Source organism: Somniosus microcephalus, unplaced genomic scaffold (genome assembly GCF_052327205.1).
Source record: "Somniosus microcephalus isolate GS21.2 unplaced genomic scaffold, FLI_Smic_1.0 unresolved_chr2, whole genome shotgun sequence".
In the NCBI taxonomy this organism is placed as follows: Eukaryota; Metazoa; Chordata; class Chondrichthyes; order Squaliformes; family Somniosidae; genus Somniosus; species Somniosus microcephalus.
Window position 1 is genome coordinate 2,976,469 of NW_028225180.1, and position 22,918 is coordinate 2,999,386.

Genomic DNA, 22,918 nt, shown 5'->3' on the forward strand with positions numbered 1-22,918 from the left:
ATTCTGCCTTGACTTCAAGGGCCGTCATTCTCACCTCACCTATGGAATTCAGCTCATTTGTCCATGTTTGGACCAAGGCGGTAATGAGGTCTGGAGCTGAGTGGTCCTGTTGGAACTTAAACTGAATTCCAGTGAGCAGGTTATTGGTGAGTAAATGCCATTTAATAGCATTGGCGACGACACATTTTATCACATTGCTCATTTTAACAGTACATGTCCTCCTGAAGCCTACTAGTATCCCCCTCAGTATTTACTACATTGCCGATTTTCGGGTCATCTAGAAAATTCAAGTTATGCCCTTCATATTCAAATAAGACTAGGTGATAAATATTTATCAATAGAATCAGTGGTCCGAATAGCAACCCATGGGGAACACCACTGTTTACTTCCCTCCAGTCTGAACAACATCCATTCACCATTCCTCATTGTTTTCTGTCGCTTAGCCAATGTCTGCTCCTCACTGCCACTGCCCATTTGGTCCTAACAAGTTTATTCAATGGACTTTATTTAATTATGTTTTAAAGTCCATATACACTACGTCAACCACACTACACTCATCAACCCTGTACCTTACTTCATCAAAAACTCAATCAAGATTGTCAGATACACTTTGCCGTTAACCTGTCCATGCTGGTTGTCAGTTATTAATCAATGATTTTTTTCCCAAGTGACAGATAATTATCTCCGAGAATTTGGCTTCTAGAAGTTTCCCCACAACCTTCGTTAACCTGACTGGCCTGTAGGTACAGGGTTTATCCCTCTGTCCTTTTTTAAACAGAGTTTTATCATTTGCATCCCTATAATCCTCTGCCACCAGTCCAATATCCAAGGAGGATTGAAAGATTCTGGCAAGCTCCTGTGCCATTTCCACCTTTCCTTCCCTCAGTAACCCTCATACATCCCAGTCGGACTGCAGAAATGTTCTACTTTACTGTGGTACAAAACGTGCTGGATTGAAAGGAGTTAACTGATGTTGTTTGTTCACTGACTGTAATTAAGGCCAGTCTCTAAGGGTTAACTGAAGTTGTTTGTTAACTGACTGTAATTAATGCCAGTCTCCATGGGTTAAGTGAAGCTGTTTGTTCAGTGACTGTTATACACTGTATGAATAGATCTGCGTTTATGTGTTCAACCATAAATGTTTTTCGATGCTTTAGCAACATAAGATGTACCTTACGTTGCCAATAAAGCGATTTGAATTGAATTGAATTGACTGTAATTAATGACAATCTCCATGGACCCTAATTGCAACAGTGCAGGGTTTCCCGCTTCTATTAATAAGGGATTCCTTTCAACGTGTTATCCCGCAGTGACAGTGAGAGCAGCACCTCTGTCACTAACAGGGATCAGCACGCTGCTGCACAGAGAGGTAGTCGGAATATGACAACAGTAGACTGGAATGTTACAAAACTGGATCAGAATCTGAGAACAATAGATTGGAATGTTACAACCATGGACAGGATTTACATCTGGGAGTTTAACCAACTTTCTGCATCTTATGATTGGCTAACATTAGAATTGCGGATATATTTCGCACTTAAGATTATTCAACACTTTTACTATCCGCTCATTGCTGCTGTTGGTGTTCCTGGTAAGTCTTTCTGTCCAGCTTTTATACTAACCATGTTTAACTGCATTACTGTTCTTGCCATTTACTCTCCCCTCCTTGTTGCTGTTGTTCCCGGTAAGTCGCTGTATCCAACTATTAACTCTGCAAAGTGTTGCTAACTGCATTACTGTTCTTTTAATTTACTTGCTCATCTTTGCCTTGTTATGTCTCCATATCCAGCAATCAGATCTGTAATCCTCTGAATCACCACCTCCAGAATATCACCCGTCTTGGCCCCATCTCAGCCATTCCGCTGCATTAACCCCATTTGTTAAATCCAGGCTTGACTATTCCAATACTCTCCTGGCCGGCCTCCCAATTACAAGCCTCCATATACTAGAACACATCCGAAACTCTGCTGTCCATATCTTAACACGCATCATGACCCGTTCACATATCACCCATGTATTCGCTGACCTACATTTGCTCCCAATCCGGCAATACCGTGAGCTTAATATTCTTCTCCATGTGTCAAATCCCACCATGGCCTCACACCTCCAATTAATCTCATTCCCCTGCTCTTTTCCCATAGTCCTGCAAATTGTTCCCTTCAAGTCTTTATCCACTTCCCCTTTTAAAGGTAATTTACTTTTTCACTGTACCTCTCCCAGTCTTTCAGTCTCTTTTTTTCTTTCTCTCCTTCTCTTTCACACTCTCTATGTCTCCTTGTCATATAATCATAAAATGGTTTACCACAGTAGGAGGCCATTCGGCCCTTGTGTCCGTGCTGTCTCATTGAAAGAGCTATCTAATTAATCCTAATCTTTAGCCAGTGCCCTGTAAAAATTTCCCTTCAACAGATAATCCAATTCCCTTTCGAGACTTACTCTTGAATTTGCTACTATCACATTCTCAGACAGTGCAATGCAGATCACAACAACTCACTGCATAAAGACAATTTTCCTCATCTCTCCTCTGGTACTTTTGCCAATTACCTTCAATCTGTGTTCTCTGGTTACCCACCATTCTGCCACTGGAAACAGTTTCGACTTATATACACTATTAAATCCAACATGATTTTGACCATCATTATTGAAGCTACCATTATGGAAAAGGACAAAGATAGACCATGGGTATAATGTCTGAATTGGGGAAAGGCTGATTTCACTAAGCTGTGATGTGATTTAGCAAAAGTGGACTGGAAACAGTTACTTGAAGGGAAGTCAATGCCAGCAGTGGGAAGCGTTCGAGGAGGAGGTATTGAGGTTTCGGAGCATTTATGTTTCCAAAAATAAATAGGATGTGACCCCTAATTCTAGAGTCCCCTGGATGTCAAGTACCATACACGTTCGGATAAGGAAAAAAATGGAATCATTTGACAGATACCGAGAGCTCAATACTAAAGAAACCCTAGAGGAGTCTAGAAAGTGCATGGTCAAATTTAAACTTGAAATTAGGAAGGCAAAGAATGGGGATGAAAAAATATTGCCAAGTAAATTTCAGGAAAACCGAAAGATGCTTTATAAATATATAACGAGCAAGGGCATAACTAAGGAAAAAGAAGGGCCTATTAGAGACCAAAAAAGTAACCTGCGTATGGAGGTGGAAGACGTGTCTCTGGTTCTTAATAAGAACGTTGCCTTTGTCTTCACAGCAGAGAGGAATGCTGCTGACATGGTAGTTAAGGAGGAGGAGTGTCAAATATTACATGAGATAAACATAGTGAGAGAGGAAATATTAAGGGGTTTAGCAGCTTTGAAAGTAGATAAATCACGAGGCATGTATTACATGGATCTCAGTCTGTTAGGAGAGGTAAGACAGGCAATAGCAAAGGCTCAGACTATCAATTTCCAATCCTCTCTCTCTACTGCCGTGCTGCCAGTGGACAGGAGGGCTGCTCAAGTTGTAACATTGTTTAAAGAGTGAGAAAGTGATAGTACAAATACAGGCCAATCAGCCTAACCTCGGTGGTGGACAATACTGGAAAAATTCTGAAGGCCAGTATACATCAGCATTTAGAAAGGCACGGATTAATCAAGGACAGTCAGCATGGATTTGTTAAGCGAAGCGTGTGTCTCACTAATTTGATTGATTTTTTTGATGAGGTAATGAGGAAGTTCGATAAGGGTATTGTATTTGATTTATTCCACATAGATATCAGCAAGGCATTTGGGAAGGTCCCACATGACAGGTTAGTCACAAAAGCAAATGTCCATGGAACCCAAGGGAAAGTTGCAAGTTGGATCCAAAATTGTTTCAGTGGCAGGAAGCCAAAGGCAATGGTCGACAGGTGATTTTTTGACTGGAAGGCTGTTTCCAGTTGGGTTCCGCAGAGCTGTGTAGTAGGTCCGCTGCTGTTTGTGGTATATGTCAATGAATAACTCTTCAAAGCTGATGCCATGTCTAAGAAGTTTCGAGATGAAAAAAAATTGTTCCAATGCTTGACGGTGAGGAAGACAGCTGTAAACTGCAGGAAGATATCAATGAACTGGTCCAGTGGGCAGAAAAGTGGCAAATGGAATTCACTCCAGAGAAGTGAGAGGTAATGCATTTGGGGAGGGCTAACAACGCAAGGGAATACACAATACATGCTAGGGTAATGAGAAGTGCAGAGGAACAGAGGGACCATGAAGTGCATGTCCATAGATCTCTAAAAGTAGCCGGACATGTAGATGGGGAGGTTAAGAAGGCATATAGGATACTATGCAGTATTAGCCTAGGCACAGAACATAAGAGCAGGGAAGTTATGCTGGAACTGTATAAAATACTAGTTAGGCCACAGCTAAGAGTACTGCATATATTTGTGGTTACCACATAACGGGAAAGATGTGACTGCACTGGACAGTGTACAGAGGAGACACACGAGGATATTGCCAAGACTGGAGAATTTAAGCAATGAGGAAAGAATGGATAGGCTGCGGCTTTTACTTTGAAGCAGTGGTGGCTGAGGGGCGATTTAATTAAGGTGCATACATTTATGAGCGGACTCGATCGAGTGGATAGACAGCATCCATTTCCCTTAGCAGAGAGGTCAATCACAAGCGGGCATAGAGTTAAATGTAATTGGGAGAAGGATTAGAGTAGAGAATGAGGAGATTTTTTCACCCAGAGGGCAGAGCTGCAAAGTGGGATTAGGCTGGGTAACTTTTTCAACCGAATTACACAAGATGGGCCGAATGGCCTCCTTCTGTGCCACAAATGCCTATGATTCCATTTTTCTATTTCCTAACCCTCTCTGCTCTAAATAAACATCTCTACTTCACCAGTCTTTCCACGCAACTGAAGTCCCAGATCCCTGGTAACATTTTGGTAAATCCCTACAGCGTCTGTAATCCTTGACATGCTTGCAAAAGTGTAGCTCACAGAATTGGAAACAATGCTTCAGCTGGGGGTTAACCAGAGATTTATAAAGGGTTAGCTTTTCTAGCTGGATTTTGTTACACTGTATCTCTCTTTGTAAACCCAAGGACTCAATATGTTCTTTTAGCAGCCGTCGCAATTTGTCCTGCCAGCTTCACTGATCTGTGTAAGTACAGCCGACGTCTCTCTATTCGTACAGCCGCTTTAAAATTGTACCATTTAATTTATTTTGCCTCTACTCATACCTCATAACAAAATGTATCATTTCGCCCTTCTATGTGTAAAATTGTATCTGCCTTGCATCTGCCCATCTGTATCCACCTCAAGTCTGTTGCAGCCCTTCTGATTGCGTATTAACATTGCCTGAATTTGCTGACATCTGCAAACTTTGAAATTATGCACTGCATACCCAAGTCCATGGCATTGATTTATATGGAAAGAGCAATGCCCACTACAGCGGCTCCTGGGGAACACCACTGTATACTTCACTCCAGTCTGAAAAACAACTGGGAACCACTATTCTCTGCTTTCTGTCTCTTAGCCAAAATCCGAAACATTTTGCCACTGCTACTTTAATCACATGGACTTCAATTTTGGTATCATGTGGTACTTCATAAAACACCTTTTGAAAGGACAGCAAAATTGGGAAAATATGGGCGATAGCAATCATAGAATCATTGAATTTGTGAACCAAGTTCTGTTGATGCCCCGCTCTGATCATCGACCGTGCCTGGTTTCAATCAATGAATTACTAAATAATTAATTTCAATCCCATTTTATTATTTATATTAATTTATTCTCAGGATATGGTAATGCTGTCAAGGCAGGTATTACTTGCCCATTCCTAGTATCCCTTGAGAAAGTGCTGGCCCTTCATCTTGAGCCACTGCCGTCTGTGTGGTGAAGGTGCTCCCACAAAACTGTTGCAGATGGAATTTCAGGCTTATGATCCAGTGACGATAAAGGAATTGCGGTATGTTTGAAGGATATGGTAGCATAGTGGTTATGATGCTGGACAAGTAAACCAAGATGCCTGGCCAAATGATCCTGTAGTTCAAGTCCCACCACCCGGGGAATTTAAATTCAATTACATAAACAATTCAGGAAGAAAAACTAGTGTCATTAATGGTGACCATGACACTATCAGATATTTGTAAACCGCATCTGGTTCACTAATGTCCTTTAGGGATGAAATTCTGCTGCCCTTACCCATTCTGGACGATATGTAACTCCAGACCCACGGCAATATGGTCGAGTATTAACTGCTCCTCTGAAATGGCCTAGCAAGCCTCTCAGTTCTATACGCTGGCTCACCATAACCTTCTCAATGGCAGGTGGGGAAGGGCAATAAATCCTGGCTTTGCCAGCGATTCCCACACCCCAAGAATGATGTTTTTTAAAGTCCATATCTGGATGCTGTGTGAGTTGCAGGGAGAAAGTGGAGGTGGTGGTCTTTTGAGCTCCAGTCCGAGCCGAATTCCACCCCCTCACCTGTGCCTCGTCCCACTGATGCCAATTGTAGGAATCCAGCTGCACCCCTGGGGGTGAAAGGTACTTACGGTAAAATACTGAAAAGAAACAACCTAACCTTTGTCATTTTCTGGATACAAGTCCTTTACTGGAAACTTGGCAATGCTTTGGGGCTAAACACGAGGATGAGAATTTTAAAAACGAGGCATTGCCAAACCGGGAGACAATGTATGTTAGCGAGCACAGGCGGGATGAGTGAACTGGACTTGGTTTGAGTTAGGACACGGACAGCAGTGTTTTGGTTCAGAAAGAAATGCTAGTTATTAATTTTAGAGACAACTTTATATCTCTGCACCCCTGGAACATCTGTCATGGAAGATAACAAATGACTCAGAATGGTTTCAAACCGACCATTTGAGATGAAAAGTCTAAGCCCAAATCGTCAGCACGCTGTGCCGTTTGATATGTGCCGATGCCGGAAGACTTGGCATAGAAATTCGTCTCTGGTGGTGGCACTAAATAAGCGGTGGCGCTAAACGGGCGGTATTGGACTATAACAACATAAGGAATAGGAGCAGCAATAAACCATGCGGCCATTCGAGCCTGCTCCGCCATTCAATTTTGATCATGGCTGATCTTGTAGCTCATCTCCACTTTCCAGCACTATCCTCATATCCCTTCATTATCTTAATATTCAAAAATCTATCGATCTCTGTCTTGAATATATTCAGCGACTGAGCCACCACAGCCCTCTGGGGTAGAGAATTCCAAGTACTCACCACCCTCTGAGTGAATAAATATCGCCTCATCTCATTCCTAATTGGCCAACACCTTATTCTGAGACTGTGACCCCTGGTTCTAGAGTCCCCAGCCAGGGGAAACATCCTCCCTGCATCTACCATGTCAAGCCCTGTAAGAATGGTGCATGTTTCAATGAGATCACCTCTCAATCTTCTGAACTCTAGAGGATAAAGGCCTAGTCTGCTCAATCGCTCCTCAAAGGTCGAATCCCATAGAAACATAGAAGATAGGAGCAGGAGTAGGCCATTCGGCCCCTCGAGCCTGCTCCGCCATTCAATGCGATCATGGCTGATCATCCAAATTCAGTACCCGGTCCCTGCTTTCTCCCCATACCCCTTGATCCCTTTAGCCTTAAGAAATATATCCAACTCCTTCTTGACCATATTTAATGAACTGGCCTCCACCGCCTACTGTGGTAGAGAGTTCCACAGGTTCACCACTCTCTGGGTGAAGAAATTCCTCCTCATTTCTGTCCTACATGGTGTACCTTTTATCCTTAGACTGTGTCCCCTGGTTCTGGACACCCGACCATCAGGAACATCCTTCCTGCATCTAGTCTGTCCAATCTTGTCAAAGGTTATAAGTTTTATTGAGATCATCTCTCATTCTTCCAATCTCCAGCCAGTACAATTCCAATCGACCCAATCTTTCCTCATACTTCATTCCTGCCATCCCAGGTATCAGCCAGCTGAATCTTCGCTGAACTGCATCTATGGCTTGAACATCCTTCCTCAGATAAGGCGAAGAAAACTGCACACAATACTCAAGATCTGGTCTCACCAAGGCCCTGTACAACTGCAGCAAGATATCCTTGTTCCTGTACTCAAACCCTCTCGCTACGAAGGGCAACAAACCATTTGCATTCTTAACCGCCTGCTGCAGCTGCATGCTTACCTTCAGCGACTGGTGCACAAGGACATCCAGGTCTCGTTGCACTTCCCCTTCTACCAAACTGTTGCCATTTTGATAATAATCTGCCTTCCTGTTTTGCCACCAAAGTGAATAACCTCATATTTACCCACGTTATATTGCTTCTGCCATGTTTCTGCCCAATCACCCAACATGTCCAAATCATCCTAGAGTCTCTCGACATCCTCCTCACAGCACACACGCCCACAACCACAGCACACACGCCCATCGCAGGAGCCACTCTGGTGAAACTCGTTGAACTCCACCGACGAGGAGTACATCCTTCATTAGGTAAGAAGACCAAAACTGTACACATTACAGGTGTGGTCTCACCAGGACCCTATATAATTGCAGTAAGACGTCTTCACTCTTAAACTGGAATCCTCTTGTAATGAAGGCCAACATTCCATTTGCTTTCCTAAATTGTTGCTTTTCCTTCATGTTAACTTTCAGTGATTCATGTACTCGGACACCCAGGTCCCTCTGAACACCAACATTTCCCAATCCCTCGCCATTTTAAAAATGCTCTGCTTTTCTATTTTTCATACCAAAGTGGACAACGTCTCATTTCTCATCGTTGCATTAAATTTGTCATGTTCTTCCCCACTCACATAGCCAATCTACATCCCCTTGAAGCCTGTTTGCATGCTCCACACAATTTACAGTTCCACCCAGCTTTGAATCATCTGCAAAATTGTATATATTACATTTGGTCCCCTCTTCCAAATCATTGACGCAGATTGTGAATAGCTGAGGCCCAAGAACTAACCCTTGTGGTCCCCCACTACTTACAGCCTGCCAACCCGAAAATGACCCGTTTATTCCTACTCTTTGCTTTCTGTCCGTTAACCAAGCCTCAATCCATGCTAGTATATTATCCCCAATCCAATCCGGCCTAATTTTATTTGTTTACCTCTTGTGTGGCATATTATCGAATGCCTTCTGAAAATTCAAGTACACCACACCCATGGTCCCCTTATCTATACTGTTAGTTACAATCTCAAGATTTCTCAAACACAATTCATCTTTTATAAATCCGTGTTGACGCTACGCAATTCTATTATAATGTTCTAAGTGCCCTGATTTGACTTCCTTAATAATAGATTCAAGCATTTCCCTGCTACTAATGTCAAGCTAACGGGTCAGTAATTTCCTGTTTTCTCTCTCCCTCCTTTCTTGCATAGTGGGATTACATTTGCGACCTGCTTTACACGCAGCTCCTGATATTCATTTCCACCGCAGTCAATGACGGATTTCTAGGCCTAGGTCTTCAATTCTTAACACTAATTTTCCAGAAAAGATTTCTCCGAATCCCTTTGAAGCCACTTATGTGTGAAAGAACTAGTCTCACTAATCTTGCAGCATCAACACCCCTGTGGTCCCATAACGCAAGGTTCGCTGTTTAAAAAAAAATCCATTCCAGCTCTCTGTAACTTTCAATGAACACCTGAACAAGAGGCAGGAGCCACAGCCAGTGCCTCAGAATCATTCATAATGTATTTTTAAAGAGACTAGCAGTAAAACAAGTTTTCTAAAGTGACAAGACGAGTCAGACAGTCTTTTTAAAGAGAGAGGAACAGTCACACGGGCTTTTTACAGAGACAGGACCAGTGACACTGGGTTTTTAAAGTGACAGGACCAGTCACACAAGCGTTTTACGGAGACAGGACCAGAGTAATAGTTGATAACATATAGAGCATCTTAATTTTTATGGTTATAATTTCTAATGCCTCCGTTGTGTATCAGGGAGTGCTAGAAACCAAGGGCCATTCAGTATATCATTTAATTGTAGTGTAATTAGTTTTATTGATTTAATTTAAATTAATTTAAATTATCTAAAGGTAAATCATGGCTGGACCACTCGGCCCCATGGCATGCTCCTCCTGCACTATGTGGGAAATCAGGGACACTTCCTGTGTCCCTGACCACCATGTGTGTGGTAAGTGTATCCAACTGTAGCTACTGACAGACTACAATGCAGAGCTGGAACTGCGAATGGATACATACTGGAGCATTGGCGATGCTGAGGACATTGTGGATAGCACGTTTAGGGAGTTGGTCACACCGCTGGTAAAGGCTGCACAGGCAGGAAGGGAATGGGTGACCACCAGGCAGAATAGTATGCGCAGGCTGGTAGTGCAGGTGTCCCCTGTGGCCATCCCCCTCTCAAACAGATATACCACTTTGGATATTGTTGAGGGGGATGGTTTATCGGGGGAAGGCAGCAGCAGCGAACTTCCTGGCACCATGTGTGGTTCTGCTGCACAGGACGGGGGGGTAAAAAGCAGGAGAGCTATAGCGATAGGGGATTCCATTGTAAGGGGAAGAGATAGGCATTTCTGCGGCCGCAGCGAGACTCCAGGATGGTATGTTGCCTCCCTGGTGCAAGGGTCAAGGATATCTCGGAGCAGCTGCAGGGCATTCTGCAGGGGAAGGGTGAACAGCCAGTTATCGTGGTGCATATAGCTACCAACGATATAGGTAAAAGCGGGATGTGGCCTAAAATGCTGAATATAGGGAGTTAGGAGGTGAATTAAAAATAAGGGCCTCAAAGATAGTAATCTCCGGATTGCTACCAGTGCCACGTGCTAGTCAGAGTAAAAATAGAAGGATATTTCAGATGAATACGTGGCTAGAGGAATGGCGCATGGGGGAGGGATTCAAATTCCTGGGACATTGGAACCAGTTCTGGGGCAGGTGGGACCAGGAGAAAGTTTGCACATGGGCGGGACCGGAACTGATGTCCTAGGGGGAGTGTTTGTTAGTGCTGTTGGGGAGGGGTTAAAGTAATATGGCAGGGAGTTGGGAACCTGTTCAAGGAGACAGAGGAAAGGAAAGCAAGGAGAGAAACAAAAGACATGATGGAGAAAAGCAAAAGTGGAAGGCAGAGAACGCAAGGGTGTAAATCAAACAGGGCCACAGTAAATAAGAATTCTACAAGGACTAAGAGTGTTAAAAAATCAAGCCTGAAGGCTTTGTGTCTTAATGCGTGGAGAATTCCTAATAAGGTATATGCATTAGCTGTGCAAATAGATGTAAACAGATATGATATAATTGTGATTATGGTGACACGGCTCAAGGTGACGAAGACTGGGAGTTCAACATCCAGGGATATTCAATATTCAGGAAGGAAATGAAGAAAAGAAAACCAGGTGGAGTAGCATTGCTGGTTAAAGAGGAGATTAACACACTAGTAAGGAAGGATATTAGTTCTGATGATGTGGAATCTGTATGGGCAGAGCTGAGAAATACCATGGGGCAGAAAACGTTAGTGGGAGTTGTATACAGACCAACAAAGAGGAAAGCTGAATTTTGGGATGGCATTAAACGGGAAATTAGAGATGCATACAATAAGGGCACAGCAGTATCATGGGTGACTTTAAACTACATATAGATTGGGCAGAACAAATTAGTAACAATACTGTGGTGTGGAGATGCCGGTGTTGGACTGGGGTGGACAAATGAAAGAAGTCACACAACACTAGGTTATAGTCCAACAGTTTTATTTGAAATCACAAGCTTTCGGAGCGCTGCTCCTTCATCAGGGGAAGTGGAGAGATGCATAAAGACACAGCTTATATAGTCAGAGAATAAGGCCAGATGATTAAAGGTAATCTTTCTAACTCCCATTTATCACACCTCGGCAGAGAGATAGTCACAGCAATCAAAGGTGTGAATGGTATCCAAACAGGTTAGTCAGGAAAGCATTACATCAAAGAACAAAGAGGTCGGGTCAAAAGGGGTCAAATGTTGCAAATGCTGGGGTCTGTATGAAAAACAAAAAACAGACAAAAAAACATTTTTGGAGGAGGAATTGCTAGAGTGTATACGGGAGGGTTTCCTGGACCAATATGTCGAGGAACCAACTGGAGATCAGGCCATCTTAGACTGGGTATTATGTAATGAGAGAGGATTAATTAGCAATCTTGTTATGCGAGGGCCCTTGAAGGAGTAGCGATCATAATATGATAGAATTCTTCATTAAAATGGAGAGTGAAGTAGTTAATTCAGAGCCTAGGGTCCTGAATTTAAATAAAGTAAACTACGATGGTATGAGCCATGAGTTGGCTAGGATGGATTGGGGAATTTTATTTAAAGGGTTGATGGTGTATAGGCAATGGCAAACATTTAAAGATCGCATGGATGACCTACAGAATTTGTTCATCCCTTTTTGGCATAAAAATAAAACATGAAAGGTGACTCAACCATGGCTAACAAGGGAAATTAGGGATAGCATAAGAACCAAGGAGAGGACAAGTAAATTGGCCAGAAAAAGCAGCAAACCTGAGGATTGGGAACAGTTTAGGATTCAGCAATGGAGGACAAAAGAATTAAGTAAGAGGAGGAAAATAGATTATGAGAGTAAGCCGCAGGGGACATAAAAACTGACTTTAAAAGCTTCCATAGATATGTGAAGAGAAAAAGATTGGTGAAGTCAAGCGTAGGTCCCTTGCCATCAGAATCAGGGGAATTTATAATGGGGAACAAAGAAATGGCAGACCAATTAAATACATACTTTGGTTCTGTCTTCACAAAGGAGGACAACAATAACCTCCAAGAAATGTAGGGGAACATAGGGTCTATAAAAAGGGAGGAATTGTATGAAATCAGTATTTGTAGGGAAATGGTGTTAGGGAAATTGACGGGATTGAAGGCCGATAAATCCCCAGGGCCTGATAATATACATCCTAGGGTAATTAAGGAAGTGGTCCTAGAAATAGTGGATGCATTGCTGGCCATCTTCCAAAATTCTATAAACTCTGGAACAGTTCCCATGCATTTGAGCATAGCTAATGTTACCCCACAATTTAAGAAGGGTGGTAGAGACAAAACGGGGAATTATATACTTTTAAGCCTGATATCGGTACTGGGGGAAATGCTAGAGTCCATTATAAAAGATGTAATAGCAGCGCACTTCGAAAACAGTGACAGGATCGGACAACGTCAACATGGATTTACAAAAGGTAAATCCTGCTTGGCTAATATACTGGAATTTTGTGAGGATGTACATGATAGAAAAGATAAGTGAAAACCAGTGGATGTGGTGTATTTGAACATTCCGAAGGCTTTCGATAAGGTCCCGCATAAGAGATTAACGTGTAAATTTAAAGCACATGGGATTTTGGGTGAGGTACTGTCTGGGATAGAGAACTGGTTGGCAGACAGGAAGCAAACAGTTGGAATAATTGTTTATTTTTCCGAGTTGCAGGCAGTGACTAGTGGGGTTCCGCAGGGATTGGTGCTAGCACCCCAGCTATTCACAATATATATACATTATCTAGAAGAGGGAAGTAGATGTAATATCTCCAAGTTTGCAGACGACACAAAACTGGGTGGGCGTGTGTGCTGTGAGGAGGATGCAGAGAAACTCCAGTACGATTTGGACAGGTTGGCTGATTGGGCAGATGCATGGCAAATGCGTTATAATGTGGATAAATGCGAGGTTATCAGTGGCAAAAACAGAAAGACAGATTATTTTCAGAACGGCAATAGATTGAGAGAATGGGAAGTGCACGAGACCTGGGCGTCCTTGTGCACCAGTCGCTGAAGGTAAGCATGCAGGTGCAGCAGGCGGCTCAGAAGGCAAATGGTATGTTGGCCTTCATAGCGATAGGATCTGAGTGCAGGAGCAAGGACGTCTTGCTACAGTTGTACAGGGCCTTAGTAAGACCACATCTTGAGTACTGTGTGCAGTTTTGGTCGACTTATCTGAGGAAGGATGTTCTTGCCATGGAGGGAGTGCAGCGAAAATTCACCAGACTGACACCTGGGAGGGCAGGATTGACCTATGAGGAGAGATTGGGTCAATTAGGCTTACATTCTTGAGCGTTTAGAAGAATGAGAGGGGATATCATTGAAAATTATAAAACTCTAACAGGACTAGACAGACTAGATGCAGGAAGGATGTTCCCAATGGCAGGGGAGTCCAGAACCAGGGGTCACAGATAAGCGGTAAGCCATTTAGGACTGAGATGAGGAGGAATTTCTTCACTATGATAGTGGTGAACCTATGGAATTCTCTGCCACACCGGGCAGTTGATGTCAATTCATTAAACATATTCAAGAAGGAGTTGGATATATTTCTTGAGGCAAAAGGATCAAGGGATATGGGGAGAAAGCAGGGACATTGTACTGAATTTGAATAATCTGTCATGATCTCATTAAATGGCAGAACTCCTGCTCCTATCTTCTATGTTTCTATCCGCAGTAATTTGCTTTTGTTTTCACCGGATGCTCGGTATGGTTACTGACAGAGCCACAGGAACAAATCCTGGCAGTTCACAGGCACATCGGTAAATGTCTTAAATATCCATGAATCATTCAGTTCCAGTCACGGTCTCCTTCCCTAACATCTCTAGATCTGCATTAGTGCCACTTCTTCTGATGGTTAAATAAGGATTACAAGGATAATTTACATTCTCAAAAAACGTTCAGTCAGCCATATTTCAATGCGCTTATTTCCAATCTTTGTTTTGAATTTACAATTGAAGTCCATGCCGGTCTGTCACAGTTCAGTGGATCTCTCAGTGAGGCCCAGACTGATTCTCTATTGCCTCCTGCTGTACTGCAGGATAAACAATCCCAGCTGATTGTAACTGAAGGACTGAGGATAAGAAAATCCTTTCACATTTTCCTGACTAATATCCTCTGCTCAAATTGGATAGCAACAGGTGAAAAAGTACAAGGAATAGTCTCTTCCATTTCTGTTCAGATACTTTACAAAAACATTCGGCGGCTCGTTGCCTGTGGGATAATCACGTGATTATGAAACTAAAAATTGCAATTCGTGGGATATTATCTGGTCAATGATAACTATTTATTTTAATTCAGCATCCAATTTTGCAAAGTTATTTGGAAAAGCTTCCTTTCAATGAGCTACAATTTGAGTATTTCAACAAAAGTGTAGAAAGCTCAAACTTCAAACCACTTCTCACAGCCGAGTTGTCATTATAACTGCAGTGCACTTGTATGTATTATTTTACATTTGCCTATTACAGCCGTACATTTTAAATAAAATTGCCAGTAATTATTGCAACCAATATTGCAGTTTCTCTGTTTTGCCGTTGCATTGATTTTCAGTTCTAAATATAATGGATATTCTAACCAGTACCAGGAATTAAAGCGGGATTTGCTCCTCCCTAAAACAGGGGCACAGAAGCGAATTGCACCGTTCCAAATGCTGACTGATCCCGGGACACGAAGGCTTCCTGAGAGGTTCTGGTCCTTTGTTTCCCTGGTACCTCGGGCGGTGCATTTATCTTCTGGGCTATAGGCAGATCTTCCATTTAATCTCACATTGATCAAACATATGTTACTCTCATGTTATATATATCAACGTTTCTTTTATTAATTCCAAAATGCATTCCCGATAATTCTTAAAATAAACCCTATATTCAGCTCCACGAGTAATAGAATTATATATAATTAAATGTCTGTATTGAGTTGCAGATTTCACCCCGAATTCCATCAATTCCTGCTCCTGCTCCCAGCCTGATATATAATTTCCGTCTTTAATTCCCTTGCTCACAGTGAACCTAGTGACGATTGTGATCCTGTCTCGGGGAAAGTGCGGTCTCTCCAAGTGTGTCACTCGTTACCTGGTGGCCATGGCAGCGGCGGATCTACTGGTCATTGTCCTCGACCTGATACTGAAGCAGATTCCAATTGTTTATATGGAACATTATATATTTTTGCTTTCACTCCCCGTGTGTAATATCCACGCCATCCTGCTTTATGCAGCCACAGACTGTTCCGTCTGGTTCACCGTCACTTTCACCTTTGATCGATTTGTGGCCATTTGTCGCCAGAAGCTGAAAACTAAATATTGCACCGAGAAAACAGCAGCTGTAGTTCTGGGAACAGTTACTGTGCTGAGCGGTTCAAAGAACATTTTCTGGTATTTTATGTTCACAGATCTGTATCGCCTTCAGAACCTCCCCTGGTTTTGTCATATAAGAGGCGCTGTTCTGGATTCACGGGTCTGGGCAGCAATCGAGTTCCTTCACAATATTCTCACCCCGGGGTCCCCATTTGTCGTGATTCTGCTGCTCAATGCTCTCACCATCAGACACATTTTAGTGTCCAGCAGAGCCCGCAGGAGACTCCGGGGTCCCAGCAGTGGGGAGAGTCCCAGAGACCCAGAGATGGAGAGCCGCAGGAAATCCATCATTTTACTGCTTGTTATCTCCGGCAATTTCATCCTGTTATGGGCAGTATTCGTCGTGTTTGCTATATGGAACCGGATGCGGTTTATGAGAATTCTGTCTGTAGATCCACCTCTTTATGTACAGGAATTGGGATTGATGCTGCAGCTACTGAGTTGCTGCACAAACACTGGGATTTATTCCGTCACCCAGACTAAGTTCAGAGAGCAGATGAAGAATGTGGGGAAGTATCCGTTCACTCTTATTGTAAAACACATTAAAGGATGATGTGAAGCGGAGAATTTGCAGCCTGAGTGCTCCCTAGGCCTGATATAGTGGCGAGCCGCTCACCCCCGGGCAGGGCCACCCGCCGGCGGGGACATTCACATAACACAGATGGCGACCCCGGTGCCTCACAGAAAAATGGCGGCCCTGGCGCCGCTAACAAAGGTGGCGGCTCTAGCGTCTCCTACAAAGATGGCGGCCCTGGCGCCCCTACCAAAGAGGGCGGCTCGAGCGTCGCTTACAAAGATGGCTGCCCTGGCGCCCCTATCAAAGAGGGCGGCTCGAGCGTCCCTTACAAAGATGGCGGCCCTGGCGCCCCTATCAAAGAGGGCGGCTCGAGCGTCCCTTACAAAGATGGCGGCCCTGGCGCCCCTATCAAAGAGGGCGGCTCGAGCGTCCCTTACAAAGATGGCGGCCCTGGCGCCCCTATCAAAGAGGGCGGCTCGAGCGTCGCTTACAAAGATGGCAGCTCTGCTGGCCCGCACAATGATGGCGACTCTGTTTACATCATTATAACCCTTTATAAATCATTATGATATGATTGTGTTACTCATTCTTGGAACATGGACGTCGCAGGCATATCCAGCATTTATTGTCCATCCCTAATTGCCCTGTAGAATTTGGTGGTGAGCCGTCTCAAACAACAGCGTGGATGGCTAAGTCAATTCAGAGGGTCGTTAAGAGTCAACCACATTGCGGTGGGTTTGGAGTCATATTTCGTCCAGAATGGGTAACGACGGCAGATTTCCTTCCCTGAAGGACATTAGTGAACCAAATGTGTTTTTAACGACAATCCAGTAGTTTCATCGTCACCGTTACTGACACTAACTTTTTACTCCAGATTTGTTTAATTAATTAATTTAAATTCCCCAGCTGCCGGGATTTGAACTACAGGATCATTTGTCCAGGCATCTGGTTTACTAATCCAGCAAGATAACCACTATCCCACTGAACCCTTCAAATATCTCAACGTTCCTTCTTCGTCATTTGGTCAAAAGCCTGAAGTTCCTTCCGTTATCGTATTGTGGGAGCACTTTAACCACATGGACTGCAGCGGTAAAGAGGAAAGCTCCCCATTTTATCATGGGTAACTGGGAATAGGCAAGTAATACCGGCCTTGAAAGAATCACCTATATCCTGAGAACAAATAAATATAAATAATGAAATGGGAATAAAATCACCGATTTTGAAATTTACTGATTGAAACCAGTCGAGGTCTGTGGTCAGAGTCGGGACTCAAGTTCCGCTAAACAAATTATCAACAAAGCTTGGCTCACCAATTCTATGATTTTCTGATTGATATTACTCACACTTTCACAATTTCCCTATACTTTGAAAAGATGCTTGAAAAATTAACACATATTACCAAAATTGAAGCCCATGGGATCAAAGTGGCAGTGACAACAGTGAGTGATGCGAGTTATATCAGTATTACAGTGACTGGTGTGGGGTGTAACGATGCAGAGTTTGCTGTGCTTAAGAGAGTTAACGTGAATGATGTGAGGTAAAGCAGGATATTATATTGAGGGTTAAGGATGTATCAGAGTGTCACATTGTGGGTTGCGGGGTATTTCAGTGTTATATTGAGGTGTGTGGGGTGTATCAGCATGTTAAAGTGAGGGGGGTGCGGTATATCAGAGATTTTTACAGTCAGGATGTGTGGTATATCAGAGTGTTACAGTGATGGGTGTGGGGTATATCAGTCTGTTACAGTGAGGGTTGTGGGGTATGTCAGACAGTTACAGCGAGGGGTGTGGGGTATGTCAGAGTGTTAGAGTGAGGGGTGTGGGGTATATCAGAGTGTTAGATTGAGGGGTGTGGGGTATGTCAGAGTTACAGCGAGGGGTGTGGGGTATATCAGAGTGTTAGATTGAGGTATGTGGGGTATGTCAGACATTTACAGCGAGGGGTGTGGGGTATGTCAGAGTGTTAGATTGAGGTGTGGGATATATCAAAGTGTTAGATTGAAGGGTGTGGGGTATGTCAGACAGTTACAGTGAGGGGTGTGGGGTATATCAGAGTGTTAGATTGAGGGGTGTGTGGTATGTCAGACATTTACAGCGAGGGATGTGGGGTATATCAGAGTGTTAGAGTGTGGGTTATGGAGTATAACAGAGTGTGTTACAGTGAGGGGGTGGAGCAGATCAGGGTTATAGAGTGATGGGTGTGGAGTTTATCAGTCTGTTACATTGAAGGGTGTGGGGTATATCAGAGTGTTACAGCGATCGGTGTGGGGTGTATGAGAGTGTTAGATTGAGCGGTGTGGGTGTATCAGCGTGTGTTGTAGTGAGGGGGAGGAGTATATCAAATTGATACAGTGAGCGGTATGGGGATATCTAAGTGTTATTGGGTTGTGGGATATATAAGATTGTTACAGTTAGTGGTGTGGTGTGTATTAGATTGTTTTTTGAGGCATTTGGTTTTTGTCAGAATTTTACAGTCAGAAGTGTGGGGTATTTCAGAGTGTTTCAGTGTGGGGTGTTTCAGAGTGTTACAGTGTGGGTTGTGGAGTATATCAGTGTGTGTTTCAGTGAGGGGGTTGAGTATATCAGAGTGAGTTACAGTGAGTGGTGCGAGGTAAATCAGTATTAGAGTGATTGGTGTGGGGAGTTACAGCACAGTGTGGGGCATATATCAGATTGTTACAGTGAGTGGTGTGGGTTATCTGGGGAGATAGCAGTAATATGGTATTGTGATAAATGATCAGCCATGATCATATTGAATGGTGGAGTATGCTCGAATGGCCGAATGGCCTACTGCTGCACCTATTTTTCTATGTTTCTTTGTATATCAGAGAGTTATAGTGAGGGGTGTGGGGTATATCAGGGAGTTATAGTGAGGGGTGTGTGTACATCAAAGTGTTACATTATGATGTGTGGGATATATCAGGGTGTTACAGTGAGGGATGTGGGGTATATCAGGTTGTTACAGTGAGGGGTGCGGGGTATATCAGAGTGTTACAGTGAGGGGTGTGGGGTATATCAGAGTGTTACAGTGAGGGGTGCGGGGTATATCAGAGTGTTACATTGAGGGGTGTGGGGTATATCAGGGTGTTACAGTGAGGGATATGGGGTACATCAGATTGTTACAGTGAGGGGCGTGTGGTATATAAGAGAGTTAGAGTGAGGGGCGTGGGTATATCAAATTGTTACAGTATGATGTGTGGTGTATATCAGGGTGTTACAGTGAGGGGTTTGGGGTATATCAGATTTTTACAATGAGGGTTGTCTGGTATATCAGGGTGTTACTCTGAGTGTGTGGAGTATTTCAGAGTGTTACAGGGAGGGGTTTGGGGTAGATCAGTGCTACAGTGAGGTGTGTGGATTGTATCAGTGTGTTACGGTGAAGGGTGTGCGGTATATCAGGGTTTTACAGTGAGGGGTGTGGGGTATATCAGTTTTACAGTTAGGCGTGTGGGCTATATCAGGTAGTTACAGTGAGGGTTGTGGGGTATATCAGTGTGTTACAGTGAGCGGTGTGGCGTATATCAGTGTTAGAGTGAGGGGTGTGGGGTATATCAGAGTGTTACAGTGAGGCGTGTGGGGTATATCAGAGTGTTACAGTGAGGGGTGTGTGGTATATCAGACTGTTACAGTGAGGGATGTGAGGTATATCAGATTGTTACAGTGAGTGGTGTGGGGTAAATCAGAGTGTTAATGTGAGGGAAGTGGGGTATATTAAAGTGTTACAGTGAGGGGTATGTTTATATCAAAGTATTACAGTATGTTGTGTGGGGTATATCAGCGTGTTACAGTGAGGAATGTGGGGTATATCAGAGTGTTACAGTGAGGGGTGTGGTTAGATCAGGGTGTTACAGTGAGGGATGTGGGCTATATCAGATTGTTACAGTGAGGGATGCGGGCTATATCAGATTGTTACATTGAGAGGTGTGTGGTAAATAAGAGAGTTAGAGTGACAGGTGTGGGGTACTTCAGAGACTTACAGTGAGTGGTGTGCCGTATATTACATATACATAGTGCGTGTGTGGGTATATCAGGGTGTTTTAATGTTGAGTGTGTATATCAGCATGTTGCAGGGAGTGCTGTGGGATATATAAGGGTGCTTCTGGGGTGTGGCATGTATCTGAGTGTTACAGTGAGATTTCTGGGGTATATCATAGTGTTACTTTGAAGAGTGTGAGGTTTATCAGAGTGTTACTTTGAGGGGTGTGAGGTATATCACCGTATTACAGTGAGGGGTGTGGGGTATTTCATAGTGTTAAATTGATAGTTGAGGGGTATATCGGCGTATTTCAGTGAGGGATGTGGTGTATTTCATAGTGTTAAATTGATAGTTGTGGGGTATATCAAATTGTTACAGTGAGGGGTGTGGGTATATCAATGTATTACAGTATGTTGTGTGGGGTATATCCGTGTGTTACAGTGAGGAATGTGGGGTATATCAGAGTGTTACAGTGAGGGGTGTGGTTAGATCAGGGTGTTACAGTGAGGGATGTGGGCTATATCAGATTGTTACAGTGAGGGTTGCGGGCTATATCAGATTGTTACATTGAGAGGTGTGTGGTATATAAGAGAGTTAGAGTGACAGGTGTGGGGTACTTCAGAGACTTACAGTGAGTGGTGTGCCGTATATCAAATGTTCATAGTGCGTGTGTGGGGATATCAGGGTGTTTTAATGTTGAGTGTGTATATCAGCATGTTGCAGTGAGTGCTGTGGGATATATAAGGGTGCTTCTGGGGTGTGGCATGTACCTGAGTGTTACAGTGAGGGTTCTGGGGTATATCATAGTGTTACTTTGAAGAGTGTGAGGTTTATCAGAGTGTTACTTTGAGGGGTGTGAGGTATATCAGCGTATTGGAGTGAGGGTTGTGGGGTATTTCATAGTGTTAAATTGATTGGTGTGGGGTATATCAGAGTGTTACAGTGAGGGGTGTGGGGTTTATCAGAGTGTTACAATGAGTGGTGTGGGACATACCAAAGTTTTAAGTTTCTGTGGGCTATTTTAGAGTGTTACGGTAATTGGTGTGCGGTGTATCAGAGAGCTTTTCTGTGAGTGGTAAGGGATATATCAGAGATACAGAGTAAAGCTCCCTCTACACTGAACCATCAAACACGTCCAGGGCACATGCAGCTCTGGTGACACACAGAGTATAGTTTCCTCTGCAATGTCCCACCAAACAATGCCACGATAGGTACATCATGAGTCAGAAAGCGTATAAACCACCCTCTACACTGTCCCATCAAACACTCCCAGGGTAGGTAGAGCATGGTTTACATACAGAGTAATGCTCTCGCTATACTGACCCATTAAACCTCCCAAAGCTGTTAAAACACTGGTACGATACATTGTATTCCTCACTCTATAGTGTACTATCAAACACTCCAAGGGCAGGTACTGAACGGGTTAGATACAGAGTAAAGCTGCCATTACATTGTCACTTCAAACAATCCCAGGCACGTCCTGCTCTGGTGAAATACTGAGCCACGCTTCCCCTGCACTGTCCCAGCAAACACACCGACGATAGGTACAGCATGAGTTAGATAGAGAATAAATCTCCCTCTATATTGTCCCATGAAACACTCCCAGGGCAGGTACAGCAAGTGTTAGATAAAAAGTGAAGCTCCACCTACATTGCCCCATCAAAAACAGCCAGGGCAGATACAGCACAGTTTAGATACAGAGTAAAGCTCCCTCCACACAGTCCCAGCACACACAACCAGGGCTGGTACAGCACGGGTTAGATACAGAGTAATGCTCCCTCTACATTGTACCATTATACACTCCCAGGGCACGTGCTGCTCTGGTGAAGCAGAGATATATCTTCCTCTGCACTGACCAACCAAATACTCCCACAATATGTACAGCACGGTTTAGATACAAAGTAAATCTCCCTCTAATCTGTCCCATCAAGCAAGCCCAGCACACATAAAGCAATGTTTAGATAAAGTGTAATGCTTCCTCCACATTCTCCGATCAAACACTCCCAGGGCAGGTACAGCACAAGTTCAATTCGGAATAAATCTTCCTCTGCTCTGTCCCATCACGAAAACCAAACGTAGGTCATGCACTGGTGAGATACAGAGTCAAGCTTCTGCTACATTGCCCCATCAAACATTCCCGGACAGGTGCAGCACGGGTTAGATACAGAGTAAAGCTCCCTGTATACTGTCCCAGCAAACAGTACCAAGGCAGGTCCAGCACGTGTTAGATAAATAGTAAATCTCCCTCTACACTGTTCCATCAAACACTCGCAGAGCAGGTACAACACGGGTTCGAGACAGAGTAAAGCACCCTCCACACTGTCACATAACACACTTCCAGGGTAGGTACAGCACGGTTTAGATACAGAGTGAAGCTCCATCTACACTGTCCCATGAAACACTCCCAGGGCTGTTACAACATGGGTTAGATACAGATTAAATCTCCCTTTACAGTCTC

General features: G+C 43.6%; 1 protein-coding gene across 1 annotated transcript; it reads left to right on the top strand.

Annotated features, from left to right (window-relative positions):
- Window positions 1–1,380: 1,380 nt before the first annotated feature.
- On the top strand, window positions 1,381–16,521 carry LOC147092040 (putative G protein-coupled receptor 139). Its single transcript, XM_085976412.1, has 2 exons — window positions 1,381–1,591; window positions 15,620–16,521. Exons 1-2 carry the CDS (start codon window positions 1,381–1,383, stop codon window positions 16,519–16,521), a joined length of 1,113 nt encoding a protein of 370 aa, XP_085832538.1.
- Window positions 16,522–22,918: the final 6,397 nt, after the last annotated feature.